Source organism: Uloborus diversus, chromosome 6 (genome assembly GCF_026930045.1).
Source record: "Uloborus diversus isolate 005 chromosome 6, Udiv.v.3.1, whole genome shotgun sequence".
Taxonomy (NCBI): Eukaryota; Metazoa; Arthropoda; class Arachnida; order Araneae; family Uloboridae; genus Uloborus; species Uloborus diversus.
In genome coordinates this window covers 143,429,826-143,452,413 of record NC_072736.1, presented here as the reverse complement: position 1 = coordinate 143,452,413, position 22,588 = coordinate 143,429,826, and the positions used below count along the sequence as shown (strand labels likewise).

At 31.9% G+C, this 22,588-nt stretch overlaps 1 protein-coding gene across 1 annotated transcript in view; it reads left to right on the top strand.

The window, feature by feature from the left end:
- LOC129224325 (uncharacterized) overlaps positions 1–22,588 on the top strand; it is a 38,884-nt gene that overhangs the window by 6,221 nt on the left and 10,075 nt on the right. Inside the window, exon 2 of the mRNA XM_054858762.1 lies at positions 2,456–7,792. Within this exon, the coding sequence (XP_054714737.1) occupies positions 2,987–7,792 (4,806 nt within the window). The 5' untranslated portion in view covers positions 2,456–2,986. The remainder of the gene's footprint in view (positions 1–2,455; positions 7,793–22,588) is intronic.

Below are 22,588 nucleotides of genomic sequence, written 5' to 3'. Positions count from 1 at the left end.
CTTAACTTGAATGATTTTTACTGCTGCTAAAAAGACTAGTAATGATATCAACAGACAAAAGGGAGAACTTGAAACTGATTTTACAATGCTACTGGTTACAACTAAGATTCGAAATAAACTTGAGGGAATTTAAGAACTCCAGAACGAAACAAAGACTTATCTATACACCCCTCAACCTCAGATTCCTTATGAGTTTTGTAGCAACCTTTAATAAACAATTTTCTCCCCTAACTTTCATTTTTCATGAGACGAACAGTCTAAAGTGAAAAAAATCTTCGAATATCTCAAAAAAAAAATTCGATATATAGATTTTTTCGATGTATAGAAATTTTTTTTCTATGTAATGAACATGGAAGTTTGCTGGGATTTCGATATATAGAAAATTTTAAAATGTGGAAGTTTGATATATGGAGTTTTGACTGTAGATGTTTGCTGCATGAGAAAGCAACAAATTTTGCTATATTACTGAACATAGAAAATTTCCATTTGGATGGCTAGAGAAGTTCAAGACCAGACACCACTTTGTCTTCAGAACTCTTTACAGAGAAACTGCATATTGTGCCTGAAAAATTTTGTTCTGTAATTTTGTCTGTTACATGTACATATTGATTAAAATATTCGATGGTTTTTCATATTAAAATGTCGAAAACCGAAACTAGCAGTAAGTCAAACTTCCAATAAGTAGAAGTTTCTCGTCAGTCCCTTCAAATTCGAGTTATCGAGAATTGACTGTACTTTCCATTTCACTTTCCATACAGTTGCTGTCTGAATCCCTTTCTTAGCATCCCTTTACCATGCAGTTTCTTATGTTTTTGATGCTGAAACCTAATTTTGAAGCAAGTCAATGTGACATGTTGCATCAACATTGGGGTTTACAGGCCATTGAAAGCAACAAATGTTTTTTTGTCGTGACTCAAACTAGGTTCATCTGTATTTAGCTTTTAATATCAACAAAGTTTAAAATTATTTTTAAACTGCATACAATTAATGCTCTATTTCACAAACCCCTAATTTATAAACATTAAACTATTCGTTAGTCCTCTAAATTTTTGGTGAAACAATGCAATTTTTTCGTTTTTATGACCTGTCAGTAGCAGATTTTAGAAAAGGGGGTGTCCGTGCACCCCCAAAAGGAAAAATGGATTTAACCATTTCATTTTTTAAAAATATACTTGTCTACCTAACATGAAGAAATGTTTTACAGTTATTTAAAAGGAACACAAAAGACACAAATCTTATTTGAATTTCTGAGATCAGAGTGGCAATTTAAATTACTGCCTTTCAAACTCAAAGGAAAGTAATACCGCCATTCGTCTATTAATTCTTTGATGGAATTCGGTAATTGTTATTTTTTAAAAAATGTTTTAAGATGTGCCTAGAAAAGTCCTTTCAATCCAGGAAGCTAATTTGCAAAATAACAGGTTTATTAAGCTTATAAAAACTGCAAAATGAAGTAAATCACATGATAGTTCTTCACAAAACCATAATATTAATTAAAACAGCATGGAGTGTTTAAATGTTTAAGAACAGATTAGCAACTGCTTTGAAATAGCTTCCCAACGAAGTAGCTTCTGAATTCTTTAACAAAACCTATATATTATAAAGCTATAATTTCTCAATTTACATAGTATTTTATAGTTAAAATATAAATTCATTTAAAAACCTTGTCCTCGTCTCAATCACTATGAAAATGTTCCTAATAAAGATAAACTCATTTTACAGCAGCTCGATGAAATTATATTTCGTTTAGTGTTTATAATTGGCTTGAAATGCTGAAGATATTTTACTTCCACATTAAAAGTAGAAAAGTGCCTAGTATTATGTTATTTAAAATTATGTTAATTGGTCTCAAGGGATCCTGGAAAAAAGAAGAAAAAACATTTCAAAAAAAAGTCATGAAAACTTAGCTATCAAAAAGTGAAATGCGGGGGGGGGGGGGGGATGAACTTTTCAATTTCTTGTTCTCCTCCAAAAATTATTCCTTCATCTGCCCCTGTGAACTAATCGGCAGAAATCTTTTTCATGAACTGTATGAAAGGTTAAAGTAGCTCTTTCCTAAGAATTCCAACACGAGGGACAGGAATTCTCATAATGTGGAAAAGAAAAATATTATATTCCCTTTCATTTAAATTGTGACTTCATCTTTGCTTTTATTTTGATTTGTATGCCTGTGTTTCGATGCCTTTTTTTTTATTGGAGCAAAATAAAATATCTATGCATGTTCATAAAACAGTCTATGAAAATGTGTATTGTAAGTAGTACATAGTTCGTGGAGCATTTCAATTTTAAGAATTGGTTTTTGTGGTCCCAAAGTTTTTATCAAATTGAGTTTCAGTTGTGTTTAATACAATTTGTTTTTTTGCCTGTGCTCCTGTGTTTTTTTAACTTTTAATTTGAAAAAAGTCATAATTTGGTGCCTAAAATCTGTTTGTTTATTCAAGTATTTTCATTTCAGGAAAAAATAAACTGCTAACATTTGAAATCAATATGGCAAAAGATATTGGAGTAAAGCCTAAAAGAATTACTCATTTGGGAAGTTCATCAAATACAAATAGTAGTGTGGATTATATTCAAGATATAATGAATGAGATGGACTCTATGAAACATTTTAGTCAACATGTTCATTATGAAAATGTTTTGAAGTCACTTAAAAGGAAACCTGAAATCTTGCCACAAGTTCTTGAGAATCCCCCAGAGTTTAATATTCATGGAACTAAACTTAACAAGACTGGCACCAGTAATAAATATCATCCACTCATGGCAAAATGTCAAAAGAACCTAAAATATTTACGACACAATCGATCCCTCCCAAAACCCAGAGCACATATCCGAAAGTTATCAAAATCTCCTTTGAAAAAACCTCGAAATCAGTTTGCTTTACATTTGAACACTCATGATACATCCTTTCATACAAGTGAGAAAATGAAACAAAAAAAGACATTGGAAGCTTTAAAACAAAAGCTTTCCTAGATCCAAAAGCGATTTCATGAATTGTGATGTGCCCTTGCATGCAAGCGAGAAAATTAAACAAGAAAAGACCTTGGATGCTTACAAGAAAAGCTTTCCTAAAGCTGGAAATTTTGTTAACCACAAAATGTCATTGGGTACAAGTGAAAAAATAAAACAAAAGACCCCAGATGCTTTCAAAAAGGGCTTTCCTAAACCTCAAAGTAATTTTGTGAATCATGACAGGCCCTTACGTACAAGTGAGAAAATTAAACGAATTAGCCCAGAGAGCTTCAAAAGAAGTTACCCAAAACCGGAAAGTGATTTTGTGAAATCATGTCAGCCTGTCAAAAAAATCTTTAAAAATAATACTTTTGAAAATTCAAGCAGTGATTCCAAACAGTCTGCTTTGGTTTCTAAGAAAATAAAAGTAAAAAATAAGGACGAAAGAAAATCATGCAGCATCTCTTCTGATAGTGGTATATTACCAAAGGATAATGAGGCAAGTACTGCTCAACTCTCAGAGGAAGATACAGACAATGACTTTGAATGTTTTGTTAAAAAACATAAACCAAGACATTCATCACAAACTAAAAAATCTCAAAAGAAAAACAAAAAATCCCAACTATCTTCAGATGAAGAGGATGAAACTGAAAAAACCGAAAAGTGTAAGAAAAAAAAACTGCACAAAAGTAAATCTTCAAAGGATGAAAAGACTATAAAAACAATTGATAAGCAAGAAAGCCGAAAGACGAGATCCAATTCATATCGTATCTTAGAACCAAAGGAGTCGTCCTCAGATGAACAAATCGATGACAAGGCAAGTAAAGTGAAATGGAAGAAAAGGAAAACTCAAGAATTGTCACAAAGTATAACTGTGACTGAGAAAGTTAAACATCGCGAAAAAAGTACAAGGTCAAAGTTGAAATATGTGATAGAATCAAGTGAATCCGAATCGGTAGACATGTATTCTAACAATGTCTGCAGTGACACTAGTGATGACTGTGCAGAATCAACACCAAAGCTGCTTCCTGAAATAAATAGTGAAAAAAATACTAATGAAAGTGCTGAATTTAATAAGGAAGCTGTTTCTCGTGATGTATGTAAAGAAATTTGTGCTTCTGATTTAATACACGAAAAGGATATCATTCGTGAAGGAAGTGTAAACAAAAGATCAAATCTCAAAACATCTGTACACTCCGAAAATTTTCTCTCTCTTTCTGTACCTACTGGAAAAGAACTTGGTGATAATGAGTTGGTAAGTGAAAAGAATATTATTCCTAAAAGAAATGTAAATCAAGAATCAAATCAGAAAACTTTTGTGAACTCTGAAAATGGTCTCTCTCTTTCTGTACATAATGGAAAAGAACTTAGTACTTCTAATGACTTGGTAAATGAAAAGAATATTTCTCTTCAAGTTAGTGAAAACAAAAAATCAAATCTGAAAGCATCTACGTACTCTGAAAATGTTCTCACTCTTTCTTCCCGTTGCTCGGTCTTAATAGAACAGAATAATGATATTGATAAGAAAGCAAAAATTTCGAGTTCTAAAGATTGTAAAAATGCTACAAAGAATGACATTAACACCTTGCCTGTTGTAACTAATGAAATTATAATAGACTTATCTGATGAGGAGAAATGTGCTTGTCCAATTCAAAGTGATTCTGTGCACAATATCGAAAGTTCTCAATGTTTGTTAGAATCTAATAAACAATTGCCAAATTTGAATCCTTGTGCCCAAGTTCAAGCAGAAGATGCAGGCAAAGAACTTGCTTCCTTAGATTTTACAAATTGCGCAGAAAGCAAAAGAACTAATGAAAATGAAGACTCTGATGTGGAAATTGTTGAAATTGATGCTCCTAAACCTACTTTCAGCAAGGTGAACCACAATGGTGATTTGGCAACTAAGAGTTCTAGCATTTCTCAAGAAAAAACATTGGATACTGATGCCAGTGTTGTGAAGCAACTTAATGAAAATATGTCATTAAAAGTATCTGCAGAGCAGGTAAATACAGAATGTGGAACAAGAGTTTCATTTAATGAACCAAAAACTGCCCCTCTTGAAGAAAAGAAATTACAGGTTATTGGAGCGAAATTGCCAGGGGAAGGTACAAGCTTTAGTGTTACAGTTGATAGCAATGATGATATAACAATCCTTGAAACAAGCAGTGCTGAACGTAAAGAAAATCTTTTTAAGGGCAGTGATTATGCTAAATCTAAGCCTTTAGAATATGGAGAAAATAAATCAATAACTGAGAATTGTATAACATTAAGTGATGAAGAAGATTGTGAAGATCTGGAGAAAATGGGGAGTCAAGAGTTAGTCAAACCATGTTCTGAAAGTATTGATAAAGTTCTCAATAAAGAAGTTAACATCTTAGAGAAAACTATTACAAATGGAACTGAACTTAATTCTCTGCCAAGAACCATTTCAAGTGATACAACTGGAATCATGCCCTCTAAAAGTGAAAATGTTCCTATTTCTGATGAAGAAGATTGTATAATTTTGTTGGAGTCTACGTCTTGTGTTGCTGAGAGTCTGAAGGAAAAAGAAGTTTCTTTGAAAATTGATAATTCATGTTTCGTTTCCCAAGTTAAGACTCCAAGCACAGAACAAAATAATGAAGTAAAGTTGTGTAATTTTGATTGTTCCTCAGAAAATAACGTGTGTAACAGTGTTGCCAAAAATGTCACTTCATTGAATCAAACTTTTCAAATCCAGTCAAGTGAGAAGTCTTTAAATAAAGAAACTCTAGATTTAGAAAATGATTGCATAATTTTAGATGATGCACCTGTTCAATTATGTAGTGAAGAAAAAATAAAATGCAATTCTTTACTCAAAGAAGACATGTCACACAGACTCGTTGACAATATTAAGTCATCAAACTCTATTGTAGTTTCCCAAAGTGCTAAAGCTTTAAGTTCTGATAGGTTTTCAAATTCAAATCTAAATGAATCAAGTCTTGAAAGTGGAGCAAAGCTTTCTGATACCACATTGTGTTCTGACAGAAGTATTCATAGTTTTAACAATACAAATACTGTCGGCGGAGCATCAAGTAATATTGTAGGGCAAAATGCAAATATGTCCTTAATAAATGATAGGGTCAAGTCTGAAAGTAGCTTCTCTAGCCATCATAATGCATATTGCAAGCAAAACTTTTCACCAATTGGTATTACTGAACAAAAAATTCAACGTAATCTTGGAAATCAAGAAAGTTTAACTGTGGAACGTTCAACCCTATCTTTTGAAAAATCAAGCGAGCCAAGTTCAAATACAAAAATTCCATTCGTAAATGAAATGGCACAATGCACAAATAGACATGTTGACCCACAAAACAGACTCGGAATTTCAAGAAATGCATCCTCTGACATAGATATAAAACCTTGTGTATACCCCTCTAATATATTACCAGAGAGTGATCGACCGAATAATTTCATGAACTGCGATTTGAATTCCGAAAATTCTTCAAAAGAGTTTAGAAAGAAATTGCAATGCAATTACACTCCACATTCAGATCCTTTTCATGATGATATTTCAATTCTATTAGGTGATAAAGATTTACCCAGTTCTAATAACTTGAATAAGATTATTTTAGATTCTTTGAACAATTTGAAAGCCCCTGAAAAGAAAAGTTTTTTTCAACTTAATTCTTTAAATGAACTTGATGCTTTAGCAGAATCAAGCATATATGAGCTTAGCTGTACAGAAAATAAAAGTATCTTGCCATTGTTGAATCTCTATAAAAATGAAATTGGGTATTATAAGAAATTACAGCAAACTGTAAAGAATGTAGATAGTGGAATAAGGACTGCACTTGAGCTGCAAGCTGAACGGTTAAAGCATCTTGCATTTTCGATTCAAAATATTGTTCAAAATGATCCTTGTTTTAGTAACCCAGTCGGAGAAAAATGTTATCTTCCCATACAACAGAAACAAATAGAAGAAAAAAGTCTTCAAGATAAAGAACCTTATTTTTCAGCAGAAGAATTTAAGAAAAGTCATTCTTCCAAAAATATTTTATGTGATGTTTCTAGTTCGACATCATCTGCACAAGGAAATGATCCTTGTTTTAGTAATGCATTCTTTGAAAAATGTTACCCTCCTGTGGAACAGAAGCAAATAAAACAAGAAAATCTTCAAGATGAAGTGCCATATCTTTCAACAGAAGATTTAAAGAAAAATCATTCTTCCAAAAATAATTTATGTGATAGTTCTAGTTCGACAGTTCTTGGAAATGATCCTTGTTTTAGTAATTCATTCTTTGAAAAGTGTTACCCTCCTATGGAACAGAAACAAATAAAACAAGAGAGTCTTGAAGATGAACTGCCATATTCTTCTACAGTAGATTTAAGGACAAGTCATACTTCAAAAAATAATATAAATGAAGTTTCTAGTTCAACATCTTCTGCTTTGGGAAATGAACCTTGTTTTAGTAATTCATTCTTCGAAAAATGTTACCCTCCTATGGAACAGAAGCAAATAAAACAAGAGAGTCTTCAAGATGAAGTGTCATATCCTTCAGCAGAAGATTTAAGGACATGTCATACTTCCAAAAGTAATTTAAATGACGTTTCTATGTGTTCAACATTATCTGCTTCAGGAAACTGGAGTGTTAAAGATGACCGAATTCCTGTTTCAAACTTTTCCAATGAATCTGCTGTTAATTTGGATAATCTTCCGCAGCTTTCCCTTGAAAGTCTACATGAAAATAGTTCCAATTGTATTGATAGTTTCGAACCTAGACCCATAAAAAGTGAACCTATAGATGAAACTGGTGAAGATCAATATTTCGAAGAAGAAATTAAGTATTCAAAGTCATCAGCATTTCATGCAAGCCAACCAGAAGTAAGTGTTCAGAGCTTTTTTTGTTTCAGAATCGTAAGTAATGTAGAATCTCATTTATCCAGCCTCGTTGATCCAGATTTTCGAATAACACAGATCAAATTTGTAGGCTTAAAGAATCCTATATTCAAATAAAAAATTACATGGCACCAGGGTACGCCGATATATATCAATCGATATATATCCTATATTTATTTTGAAAATATCGTAATATTTTCGATATTTATTTTTTCAACTACTGTATTTTCAATGTAAAAAGTACATTAATCATAGTAATATTGTTAATTTGCTATTAATAATAACTAAAAACTGATGTACTATATTTTTATGGTGTATTAATACATCATTAATTTATGTTCATAAAATTATTAGTAACATAACTTCAATTCATATTAAAAGTGCCTAGTTAAATATCAAATTATGGTCGGAAAAAAAAAAGAAAGTCTTATGACTGTGCACAGACGAATGCATATTTTTTATTTCTGAATCATACAACTGTATAAAAGCAGCTAACAGAAGAAAAAAAGAGTACAACAGCTAATGCTGAATTAACTCCATTAAAATTGATAAACTGCCGCTAACTATTCCAGCTAATGATACAGCATATGTGTGAAAGTTTTTCATTCAAACTGAAACCATGCATATTTGAAACAGAAGACTAGCATAAGTTTTGTTAAGAAATGAAATTTTTTTCAATGTCTCGTTAACAGTGCTATGTGGTTTTGCTACAAGTAATGTGGCTTGCTTATTTAAAAATTTGTTTTACTAATTATGTGAATTAACCTGATTTTCGACTCTCCAGAGTGCTTTTAGTCTCAATTTGTCTGGGTAAATGAGGTTGTACTGTAATTTGTTTTGTTGCAATTTTATAATTCTAGTGTTTCTTTCAAGCCTTTTTAGAAGGGCGTTAGATAGACCCTGCTTTTTCTTTTGCATTTCTCAATGTACCCTCTATACCCTTTTCAAGTTTTGACAAAACTGTATCGCAATGGTAATAAAAATCGAAACATTTAAAAGATTCTTAACAGTTATGATTACTATAATATCTATAAAAAGTAATTATTACTAATGAGAAAGACTTAGATTTTGTATGCACATAGTATACAAGGAAAAAAGCACCCTTTCTACTACAAAATTTTTGTTCAAAAGTGTCCATTTCATTAAATTAGTATGCCCTTTCATTTGGAAGCACCCTGCTCGTTTTTTTGGTCTGGGAGAAACATAAAATATCATTCTTGCAATTTGGAATGTCTTATTTTCTATGCTGTAAACATATTTCAATGTATTTTTAATCTTTCTCTTTACGTAAAATTTGACAAATGTGAAATTTTTTGTGTTGTGCATGATAAATTAGCTTTTCTAAACTATTTCAATTGAATTTGATGATTCAGTAAATGGAGACTGCAGTATATGTTAGGGGGAAGCAAAGGGCTATAGGGGCCCCTGCCCCAGTAGCAGAAACTTTCTAGCCAGTCTGCGACACTATTTTGGGCAGTTGAAAATAATCTGCAGCGTTATTATTAGTTTTATTTTCAGTTTTCATAAAATTCCCAAGTCTCTGGTAAAGGTCAAGTTTCAAAAATTTTCCAACTGGCCAATGACCACTAACTAGACTAGAGGTGAGATCGGGCTCATTTTTGAGAGCCTGGGCCCGCCCAAGCCCGAAAACTTGTAACCGAGCCCGCCCGAGCCCGAGTGATATTGTCTCGAACCAAAATCCGAGCCCGAAGGAAACTTTATGTATCAAAAACCTAGCTTTCTACAGTCTGACATAATCTTTATGTTAATGGAAAAATGTTACGTCAAATGTTCTTCATTAACAGAGAGAAGTTTCTAAATTTTCTTAAAATGCTCCACTCCAAATGCATTACTGTATGACATATTGCAATAGTAATCGCAAAAAAAAACACTATAAGCATTAATTTATTTATTTGTTTCTTTTTTTTTGGGGGGGGGGGGGGGTTGAATTTTACATTGATTGAACTGATTTAAATGTTCCTTTCATTTTCTCACAGTAGGAAAATGTTTATTTGCTTTGAATTTGTATGGAGATTGGCGATTGAATATCTGTGCTTGAGCCCGAAACCTATTTTCGGTTCTAGAGCCCGCTTCAGGCTCGGGCTGTCTGGCCCGGGCTGAGCCAGTCTCATCTCTACACTAGACCCGAAAAACTTAGTAGCCACCACTGTCGCCGAGTTTCAAAGTATAAAAAAAGGGGGTGGGGGAGAACAATTTTTTACTACTTTCACAAAAATGAATAGAACTCTGTGCACTATAAAAAGCAATTATTCAATACATATTTATTTAAATATGGAAAATTTAAAGTAGGTTTTTAATTTTTTTTAAATAAAGTAGTAAATGAGAAGTTGGCAGGAAACTGCATTTTAGAGGAATGTTTTAGTTTATAGCAAAGTTTCCAAAGCAATGAGGATCAAATACAATTGTTCAGATAACAATCGCATGTTTCATGAAACAAATTTAAAAAACACATGATTTATTGTACATTTTATATCATCTTCAATAGTTTGTATTGAGGTGAAGACCCAATTCTGTTATTGGAAACTTAAGCTAGTAATAGGCTCGTCTATTGCCATTTTGCGTACGACCAAACATGGCATGTATGTGAAAAATTCATGCTTATAAATAGATTTTTGAATTTGTTGCATCAAAATCCTTAAACTACAATTTAGATGAAATACTCAGTTTTAGCACGTTAGCCTCTAAAGCAATGAAGTTAAGATAATATTCTAAAGATAAAATTTAGCATTTTCAAGACTATAACTAAGAATTATCGGCAAAAAATGGCACATTTTGCATAATTTTTAATAGTTTGCATTGCAGTAAACATCCAATTCCATTTATGAAAATGTAGGCAATTAGTCTTTCATACTAACACTTTCGGAACGGCCAAATATGGCGACTGCGCCAAAAATTAAGATACAAATTTCTGAATTTGTTGCAAAAAAATAAAAATCCTCATGAGACTACACTTTAGTTGAAAAGTTTTTAGTGTTATTGGGCCCAAAGCAATGAGGATAAGGTGAAACTTTAAACATAAAATTTTTCATTTCTCAAGAAAATTATTTTAAAAAATTAAACAGAAAACAATTTGCTGCACATTTTTAGTTCTTTTCATTAGTTTTTAGTAAATAAAACATCCAATTCTGCTTTGTTTTTCAAAACCTAGGCACTTAAGCATCTTATCTACTTCGATCTTGTGAATGACCAAATATGGCGACTAAGTTTCTATCTTAAATGCTGAAGTATCCATCACCTTTCCGGTCAAAAGACAATCTCCAAGTGATCTTTGCCAAGTTTTTCTTTTTGTTCTTTGGTAAAATTATCTGCAGATCGCTGTAAAATCTGCGACGTGCGTCTCGCAGTTTCTGCTACCGGGCTAAAGCCCGGTTTTCTTTCCCTGCTAAAGTGAAAAAAATTTCAGTATTTCTCTATTTTTTAATTGTCTTCATAGCATAGGTAAACAATTTAAAACTATTCCTTAAAAAAAAAAAAAAAAAAAAAAAAAAAAAAAAAAAAACATGCACAAAAGCATATTCCAGTGAAAATCGCTTCATTATGGGAGTATTATTGCAGATGTGATGGTCTGTATAGAAGAATACCTATCTAAAACGTATGACTTTCAAATTCAACGGTACTTCCACAATTCATTCATCAACTCTTCTTTCTTGTTATTATTCTTGCATAATAGGGACGAAGGTGCGAACGGTGTTCATAGAAATTTTTTTTTTAAACTGCTAACATTAATTTAAAATGATTTGTTTACAAAATCTAATATTTTCATAATTTTCAGGTAAAAAGCAGGTAGCTCATTTATTTCACAATAAGACCATGTAAAATTATCGCAGAATGACAATTATTTACTGCTTTAAGGAGTTGGATTAAAATTTGAGAAAATATTCATTTTTTCAAGTGTGTTTTCCCACAAGAATTTGGAAAATTTTTCAAAAATCACATACTGCTTTGTGATAAAACACTTCAAGTAAAAACTTGAATCAAAAACAAAGAGAAGGTCAACGGCAAAGATAACAAAATATGATCGGAGATTGATTGTAAGAAAATCTGAAAAGCCAATATTTGAATGCTGTAAAACTTTTCTGCAGAATTTAATGGAAATTTTTGGGCTTTTAATTTTATCCGAAACCATTTGCCATAAAGTTAGGGGTCAACGCATATGCGGGGCAGAATTTTTGAAAATTTTTCCAAATTCTTGTGGGAAAACACACTTGAAAAATTAATGTTTTTACATGTAAGTGGGCATGGGTTTTTATGTGTTTTCAAACTAAATACTCAGTGTTTTTTTTTTTTTGAGCACCATTAGTTGTAATTAAAGGCCGGATTTTTTTTACACTTAATGGGTCTAAGCTTTTTCAGGTATGGGGGTCCCTTTTGTAGTCTAAACACTTTTCTGTCGCTGGCAAAAAAGGCTATTTGTAAATGTCCCCCCCCCCTTCACTATGTTTTGTTGTCTTTTTCCTGTGATACAGGCTCTAATTTTTGTAATTAATGTGTTGCCTGCTGTCCTTTTTGGATTGACGTTAGGAGTGGTCTCGAGAGTTATACAGGGCTTTCTTTTCAGCAAGTTATGAAATACCTCCAAAGGGGGTGCGGTGGAAATTTTGTGGAATGGATATAAAATTCTGCCCTTTGAAGCCTCATAAGCGGTAACTGGATTGACAAACTACGGGTGGGTGGGGGAGGGGATGGGCTAACGAAACGTTTTTTTAAAGCGATATACTCTTTTGTAAATTAAGATAATATACAGTATAAATTGTCTTTGAGTCGACAATTCAATGACAGTAGTGGTTAAAGAGAAAGATTGAGGTAGAAGAAAAGATAATGCATTGCTACTTGCATACATCAACTTTTCATTGCAGGGTAACCTGTACTTACCACTATTTGTGGTCTAACACTAGAATTACGGCGATCTTTTTATACCTAGCAATATGGTAGGGGTCATTTTGACCCCTGAGAAGAAATCTGCATTGTTCCCTGCATAATGTTAAATATTTGTAAAAATTAGTTTAAAATAAACATATTTATAATAAATGCAGTTTATTCAAAAAACAGATTTTTGGGGTACATAATGAATTATTTAAAAGAAGATTAAAATGCCCTTCAAAAAATCAGCGCTGTTTCAGTTGCATTTCAGAAGCTAGCAGCTAATGTTTCCTTTTATGTATAAAAACATTATAAATGCTTTAAGTACTTAAAATGATTTGTTCTAAGAGACTTATGAGTTTCTGCTCTGTTTCGTCACCTCTAAATGTATTTGCAATTCTTTTTTTCTTAAAAGGATTAAAATGACACCTGCCTGCACTTTTAGTTGTAACCCTTTAGTTTGGGTTTAAAAGAATTACAATTTTCTTGAAAACTTTTTATTACTTCACTGCACAATGATTTAGGAGCCATCATTACTTTATTATTAAATTATGAAAATGTAACATAGTATATGTGTATGATATATTATATTAAGTATATAATACGATAGCATATTAATCCTTTTTTATTTTACATTCATAAACTTATTAGTAATGTAGCAATTTTAATATACATTTAAAATGTCTAGTTAAAAATTAAAAGTTGATCTGATGAAAGGATACTGTTTGTGGCTGTGCACCGACTAGTGTATATTTTTAATTTCTGAACTATATAATTTTGTAGTTGTAGCTAACAAAAGAAAAATGAGTGAAGCAGCTAAATGCTTTCTTAAGTAACTCATTAAAAATGAAAAATTTAAAGTAAAATTTTATCTTTAAAATTCATACAAACAAATGTGCAAATATAAGTTGTTTTGAACCATTTTTTCATTTGTTTAATGTTGCATACATTTCATATTTATGTATATGGTACTGTGATGTTTTATCTGAGGACACATGTATATTTGTAATCAGTTTTACCGTACACATGACTATAATCGTCAAGATTTAATATAACAGCCAGTATCAGTCCCAGTTATGTTATATTTTACTTTTATATATTATCGCATTTCAAAATAATTCTAAATATTATTTTTACATAAATACCGTTAAGTCTTTCCTTACTTATATTAATTATACATTATCATTTCGTACATAAAGAACTGAATTTTTATTTCTATTTTAAAAAAACTGTCTTAATCAAAATAAAATGCTGTTACGATGCACGAAATCGGTGGTCAGCGAGAAAAAAGACATAAAATAAACCAGTACGTTACATACAGTATGTAGCAACAATAAAATGATGTTCTATAATAATGTGAAGTAGATCCTTTAATGATATTTAACTTTAATAAAGGAAAATGTTGATGATTTATGCTGCGTAATCAAATTATTATTCTAATATATTTTAAAATACAGTTTCTTTCTTAGTTCTTTTATAAACATTTTCATTTATGGCAACACCCCTAACCATGGTTTCTTTAATTCTCAATACAAGAGCAGCTTCCATTTTCATAATATCTGCATTTTGCATAGACACTACTTGGTGAACTTTTGCAGATTTCCTTATCTTAATTTTTCATTGTACACATGGAAGATTCACTCACACCTAATATTGTTGTGCTACCTTAGACGCATTTTTTAGTTTTTCAAGCATATCGAGAAGCTTCAGTTTTTTTTTAATTGTCCGAAACTTTCTCTTTCTTTCATCTTGACAAACTTTAGATGGAATAGTGCTCTTGGGTGTCATTACATTTCATCAACTTTCGCATTTAGAATGAAAAAAATATGGTTAATGCAGAGAAGTTATTTGTATACACAAACAAAGCTATGTTCAGACTAGTACTGTTTGGGAACTTTCGCTGCCAGTGATGCTAAAGGGATGAAGGTCCAGTCACGAAGAAAATATTTTTGGTAGCCAATAACAAAGCTAATGCTTTCACACCGCAATTCCCTTCTGAAAATTTTTGTGTTGCCGGCTAGGAATTCAAATTAGGGCTAAAATTATTTAAGTTATAGCCGTTTCGCATAAGTCGAATCGCATTGTAGCGAGAGTCTACTGTTCTCCTAAACTCATTTTAATATGGTTTCATGTTCTAAACTGAGGCTTAGCTTCATTTTTGAAGTATCTGTGGTTTCTGGTCGCGGAATTGAAATTAAATCTAGTCCAATTTCTGACTCGTAGAACACTATTTTTTTGAAAAATAGTAATAAGTTTAGTTTTAATTTTTTTTTTCAAATATCACCTGCTTTCTGCCAATTTCAAAAGCTTTTGTGGAACATCGCATGGTACATAAACTAAATAATGATAAGTTGATATACATACGTTAGTTGTAGAATTACTTTTAGTTTGGAAAATATTTTTATAAAATGTTCAGAATTTAATTCATTAATACATGCTGCTGTGAAAGAGGGAAGATCACACCTGATGCTGGTTATTGTATAAAGATGACTAAAGTTTTGGAATTTTAAAGAAATCCAAGGAGTTTTAAATTATAAAATTGTTTTTTTCTAAAAATTGATGGGCAATTTTTAGAAAAGTCTGATTTCTGTACATGAGGCCCTTGACACCATTTATTTTTGAGTTAAACCATCCAAAGTCAGGCAATGCAGCTAGTATATTGTAAGGATAATATAAGAAAATAAACAGCAGGTGATTTGGGTACAGTTACTATTGAAAGAGATGGAAAATTTTGGATATTTTCGAAAATATAATTTCAAACCCTGCGCTTCCAACACAGAACACACCGACAAATACAATAAATTCAATATAAAATTATCAATAGTAAAAAAATGCTTTAAAAGAAATGGTGATACAGATGCAAAAAATACAGGTAACAAGAGATTAACATGCTGCACACTTGGACATTCATAATTTAGTAGAATTAAAATTGAAGTGCACTTTGCTTTGGAGTTGCAAAGAATTATCTAATTCTTTTCAAGGATACCAGAACAATGAAAATGTTTTTAGCCCTTCATTTGCACTTTTCAATCTCCGAAATTTATTACTCGATTGTCCAGTTTTGCAGTATTGTTCTAACTTTGTAAGAAGCAGCTATTTTAAGTTTAAAAGAAAAAATAAACTATACAATTCCCATTACAGCCTTTTTTTTTCAATTACAATTAGCACAGAAAACGAAAAGGAATAGTGGTAGTTTAAGACGAGTAGCAGGTCTAAGACTTAGTAACATTGCAAATGTACACTAATGGCCTCAGGAGCGATGCCCTACAGATTTTGTTGCAGGGGATTCGCAAAATTTATAGATAGGGGCCTGGATAAAGGCAAGAAATACAAAAGAATTTCCAAAATTCTGCATTCAGGATTAATAAGTAGCAAAACATGAAACATGAGTCACAAAAATTTACCTCGAGTAGCAAGGAGCTGAATTTGACATATTTGGGCATTCCTCTCCCTCCCCCTATCTCCTCCCATTTGTTAGGAAATTTAAGGTTTGTTGCCACACTTTTACAAATTTTCAATGTGTTTCAAACACTTTTACTTGAAAAAATAAATTTTATTTTCATTTCGGTTTTTTTTAAAAACAAATCCATGAAGTTTTGGGAGTTGAGGATCCCCAACAAAGTGGGTTTCCTAAGATATAGCTTAATTTAACTAATAGGTAAATCCAGCCTTGGTTGTAGTTCACGCCTACCTGTTCATTTTTGTTTGATTTTTTTGTAATTTTTAGAAATTCGTCAGCTTTTACGGTTTTATAAATAAAGGGTTTTTACGATTTTACCTATCGGTTTCAGGTTTTTATAGATTTTTATCAAATATGCTTTTCTGTCACACATTTATCAAATTTGCCCTGCCCTTTTTTGCAATAGCATTCATTTGAAATCAGCCAATTTTGTTTGAATGTATGAAACGTAGAAAATTTTGACGAATTTTCCCAACAACCCAAAATATGTCGCTTTTGAAATCATGCTGATTGGAAATAAACATTCTGAAAAGAAAGAAAACAAATCACAATTAGTAGATCGTACTGTTAGGGGTAAAGAAAGAGGGGAGGGAAGAGATTTTTTCTTTGTTTTAGCTTTTAATTTTTAAATAATGGGAAATTATTTTAAGTATTGAAACTGAATGCATAGCTCGTTCAGCCTATATTTTCATATATACCATGTCTCATATATACTATTTTGAACTGAAAACCTTTAATGGTTTTCAGTTCAAAAAAGTCGTTTTAGACACATTTTTTGCACCTCAGTGAGTTTTACTACTTGTATTTTATGTACAATGTATTTATTTTTCTTTTTTCCCATCAGAAAAGGTTATTATATTAAAGGAATCGTTATTCTCTTCATTTTTTCTTCTAAACTATTCAAAAAAGGAAAAAAATAATGATTTTTTGTTTTAAGATTTTAGAAAGTGCGTTGTTACTAACTACATAAAGTCCTCCAAAAACTGGAGGGGCATTGCCCCCCCCCCTCCACATAAATCTGCCAATGTCACTTTGACACCCATGTTCTCGATCTTCCAGCACCAATCACTTGGAGGTTTTTTCCTCACTGTCTAACCATCTTATTGGTGGTCGGCAAGGATGGATCTAGAACCTTTTCAAGATAGGAGCGATTTGATTTTTACAACTTACCCTTGCAGAGTCAGATAAAAATATAAAGTATCTGCACACGCAACTCAAAAGTATCTGCAAGCTAATCATTGTCTACCACCTACAAAAAAGGGGGGGGGGGAGAGGGGGCGGGGAGTGTCCACATTCTAAATAAAAAAAATTAATCTTTACATTAGCAATTACAAACAAATTTAAACAAATTAGAAATTAAGAAGGAGAACCTGAATGATTATCGCGAGACGCGCGTGCTCACAACGAATGTATCCGCACAGCAGCGAATATATTCGCCTTATGCGCTTGCATATATTCTGTCTATTAATAATTTTTAAAAATTAAGTAATATCAGTTTAAAACAAATTGGAAATAAGCAGCAAGAATTTAAACGATTATCGCGAGATGCGCGTGCACGGCAGCGAATACATCCACCGAACGCGCGGGTGTACTTTTTACATCTTGTAATAATTTTTACGATCTAAATAAATAATATCAATATTAATTTAAAGCAAATAAGACGTAAAGATATTGTCTTTACTACTTTTTCGCTTCAAATTGATCTTCAATTGGTCTAATCTTTATCTTTTTAAGAGCTTTTACGATTATCGGACAACGTGCAATTCCGCAGCGAATGTAGCCGCACGTCAGCTGATGTATCCGTGCACGGCGTGCGTGCGTCTACATTATCTAGCTTTGTACCCTTCTTTACATATGTTGATTGCGAATATTTCGGTCTTTAGTTCCGAAATACTTCTGGAGTTGGGCCATGGATTCTCCCCCCTTTTTTCTTATATAATCGAAAGTCATTTAAAAATGTGTTTTTTGAACTTCAATATCGAAAAATTGTGGGAAGAGCATTCACGGGGATCGAAGTCTCCATCCCCTATTCTCCTAGAAAATCATCAAAGATCGTCTCGTCTGAAACTTTTTTTTTTGGGACAAAAGAAAAAAAATAAACAATTCAAGAAAGAATTCTGAGCACAAATTTTCCCCAGCTTCATCAAAGATGTACTGTAATTTTTTTCCTTTTTTTACTTTTTTCTGAAACATTTACAGGGTTTGGGGTGGGAGCCTCCACCTCTTTACTCCTCCCTTGTATCCGTCCTTGGTGGTCAGCCTCTCTTTCGGGCTTGAGCTAGCTTTAGTTTGGTTTAGAAAAAGTCGCTTTTTGGATGGATCATTGTCCTTTATAGCTGTCTTAGGCCGCGGCACCCTGAACAAAAAGTTTTGGGAGGGAGAAATTCTCAATTTGCTGAATGAAATTTCAAGTTTATTGAATGGATAAAATTGCCCTTAGCTGCCACTGCTACTAATATTCATCGCTTCAGCTAAACTGAGTTTCATGCCATCTCAAATTTTACTTCTAGAATGAGATATAATGCTGTTAACATTACTTTTAATATACCTTTGAGTATTGCTTACCAAATGTCAAAGTATATTGCATAATCAGGGCTCATAGTCCTCCTGTATCTCCTATATTTTCACAATTTGTCAGATATTCTCCTATTTTTCCTATATTTTCTCACTAACTCCTATATTTTTTTTTGTCAGATGTTAAATGCTACCCAAAAATGCAAAAACCTTTAATCCATTTTTTTCCTTCTTTCTCCTCTGCACTTCCACTCTTACATCTTTAATGTTGGCATATGTTTTACATATGCCAACTTCAGTTTGATTATTTTTATGAAACATACAAAATATAGATGGCTTTACTTGCACTTTTAACTTGTTTTCAATTAATTCTTTTTCTTTTAATGAGTTTACTTTGTAATTTTAATAGTATAACATGTTAACTTTAAGTGTACTGCTGTAAAGATTTTTAAAGCTTTTAATTTTGTCACATATAATCTTACATGTAGTTCAAATGACCGATTGTAGCTCAAATGATTGTTTTTGAAAATGCCCTGTACAGATTTTGGTACCAATTCAAACTTTGAGTACTTCAAATGTTTCAAAGCTTGTAGCTTGCTGAAAAAATGTAACTATCTCGATAAAATAAGTGTCATTTTATAGGATTTTGTTTGCTGTTTTCAAATATGTATCCATGGAAAAACATTCCTATATTTTTTCGTTTTGTGTGTAGATTTTTCAAAAATTTCAGAAATCTGTCCTCATTACAGAAAAATTTTTTTGGCTCATTGTTTTCTATCTACTTGGTTACGGTTACAAATTGCAGAGGATAATGGATAGTTCTATGCTCCACTTGGGCTCTTCTAACGCCCCCTTACTTTAGGCAGATTAGGTCAAATTCAAACTTGACACATGTTTATACATATATATACACACACATTAACTGTAAGTTATGGATAATGTTATTAGAGTGAGCAACGGGTAATTGAATTGGCCACTTTAATGAATCAATTCCTCAAAAAAGAAACGAAATCCAGTTTTAACATTAAAAAATTGCAGAATATTTGAAGCAAACGTGCAGCTTAAATGAATCAAGCGCATAAGACTGACCATTTCTCTCTCTCTCTCCGACAAACGTGATGCATTAGAGCAGTCTTTTTTTCTTTGACTTTGTTTAGTAAAATAAGTTTTTTTTTAAAAAGTAAATAGTGAAACAAAGGGGAGATAGAGTATTGCACACTTTTTGTAACAATTGTCTCAAGACATAGGGTCAACAGGACTTTTCATCATTAGTGTTAGCATTGAAACGATGAGGTACCAATACCAAACACTACGGGTCGATTGATGACATTGAAAAAAGAATGTTTAAATTAATTATTTCCTAGTTTTAGCAATCAAAAAGAGATGCATTTTTGGAAGCACATAAGTTAAAATCTAAATTTTGTAATTGCTTTTTCGTACTGTTTTGTGATTAAATTCTTAAAATAATCAGAGAATGGATATTTTGGGTGCGAGGTATACTTCTAATGATATCTCGTAAGTTCTCTGAAATTGTATGTAGAATTCCATGTTAAAAAAAAAGAAAGAAAAACGCTCGCACAATTTTGTTTAATTGATTTAAAATTCGCTTAAACAAACATGATTCATTTTAGCGACGGTGGGTACAAAAATTCAATTGCTCTCTTATCTGTGACTCATGCAAAACAGAATTGTATTGATACTGGCGCTCTGTTTTTTTTATACAGTGCTCCAAACATATTAGATGCTACACTTTTTTGAAATTCCTATATATTTTTCTACAAAACTCCTTTATTTTTCCTTTTAAACTCCTATATATTTTGCTATCAAACTCATATATTTTTTCTTTTAAACTCCTATATATTTTTCCCCACTTGCTATGAGCCCTGCATAATATACTGCTCATTTTTTTTTGAGAAAATATTGAAAAATAAATGCAATTGTTTCATTCATTAAATGGACTTTCACAAAATTTCAAAAGTTGAATGCAAAGATTGCAGTGGCACAGCCACGGGAGGGGTTTGAGGGTTAAAACCCTTTCCAGAAATCCAGCGCATTCATTTTTTCCCCACAAATCAAAGAGAGGAAAACTTTTTAAACTTTTCCAAGCGGGATAGATTCCAACACAACAGTTAGCTGCTTACAGATTTGGAAGCAACTACAAATTACATTCCAATTCTATAAAACGTACAAGAACAGTAAAATCTCTAATGCGGACACTAACGGGATAATTTTTTTGTCCGCAAAAGAGAGGTGTCCGCAGGACAGGGGCTTAATAATGTTATTTGCATTGGAACTGGGGAATTAAAAATTGTTCACATAAGAGGGGTGTCCGTTAGGAGGGGTTTTACTGTAATATTTCCTGATGAGCACCCCTACTGGTATAAAAGGGCTAAAATGGTCTTAATAAAGCCCAAAAGTGTATCATGGCATTCAGCAATTCTAACAATGTGCACATAATTTTTAGGGAATCTAGAGTGAGGAAACTTACCATAACGGATTTTCTGTGGCTCCCTTCTTAGTTCTCATACAGAGATTGAAATTGTTATAAGCTAGCATATAGCATTCATAAAGACATTGATGTAGGGGAATGTGGGCTAGAGTGAAATGGTGTAATACATATTTACTCTGCTTTTAGTGCCACCTGTCTGGTAAAATAAACTATATTGTAGCACGTGCAGTTTATTTCCGTCCAAAAAAAAAAAAAAAAAAAACCTGAAGATTAAAGCATATGATAATTCAGGCAATTTTCAAAAATTGATACTCATATTGTAATATTTTGATGTATAAGTCACTTTTTTTTGTTATTATAAAATGATATAGTTCTTGTTATTAACATTTTAAATATTGAGACCTTCAAATATTCGGTGAAGTATTTCCTTCGTTAATATTAAACTTTTTTGTATTTTTAGATATTTTGTACAATTAGTCAAGTACATGCGGGGCAGTGAAATTGTTTTTGTTTACTCATGCAATCATTTACTAAATCATTTATGTATTCATTTATTAATTCATTCACTTAATTTCTTATTTATTCACTCTATTACTCAATCATTTATTTTTCTTCATGCATGAATTTTTGTATTTAATTTTTCATTTATTTTTTCAGTATCTTTTCATTTATTCGTTAAACCTTTTATTTACTGATTCATTTGATCAAAAGTATTTTTTACAATCTATAAATTTCATTTGATAAAAATTTTGTTTTTCACTTTGCCCCATGGGGGGGGGGGAAATAAAAATTTTCTTTTTTTTGGGGGGGGGGGGGGAGGCATAAATTTACTGCCAAAAAGGAAAAATACTGTTTAAATGCAAGTTTTATTATAAAATATAATGTTCTTCCTTTATGTACTGTAATTTTCAAAACAAATTTCTAATTTGTTCATTTTGAAGAAACTCATCTATTTCACTTTGTCACACATTCCCCTACTATATGAAGAGGAAGTTTTAAATAACCTCATCTACGTGAAAACCCCCCACAAACCATGGATTTGATATATACTTCAATTTTTTCTTTCTGCGTAATTTATGGTATTAATAATTATCATTATTAGTTTTTCTCAGATCGCACAATAATGTTCTAAATTAATAACTGAATTTCGGTCAAGCGTTAAAACATTATTTCAGAGTTTGTTGTGTTATTGTGCAAGAATATTCATTTAAAAATTTCAATGTTTTAGTACATTGACGGTCAAGCCCCTGCAAAATATCAGCAGCCCCCCCCCCCCCCCAACTGGATTTCCATGACACCAAATGTACTCGAGAACAAGTATGCAGTAAGGAATGGGTGTAAAAAAGATAATACAGTAGAAGACCATTATAACACACACCTTGGGATCACCTATGGATTTCAGATGAAAATAATGGTAAATGTACGTACAACCTTTATAACGCCAACCTATATAACGCAATTCTCTATAAACCACACA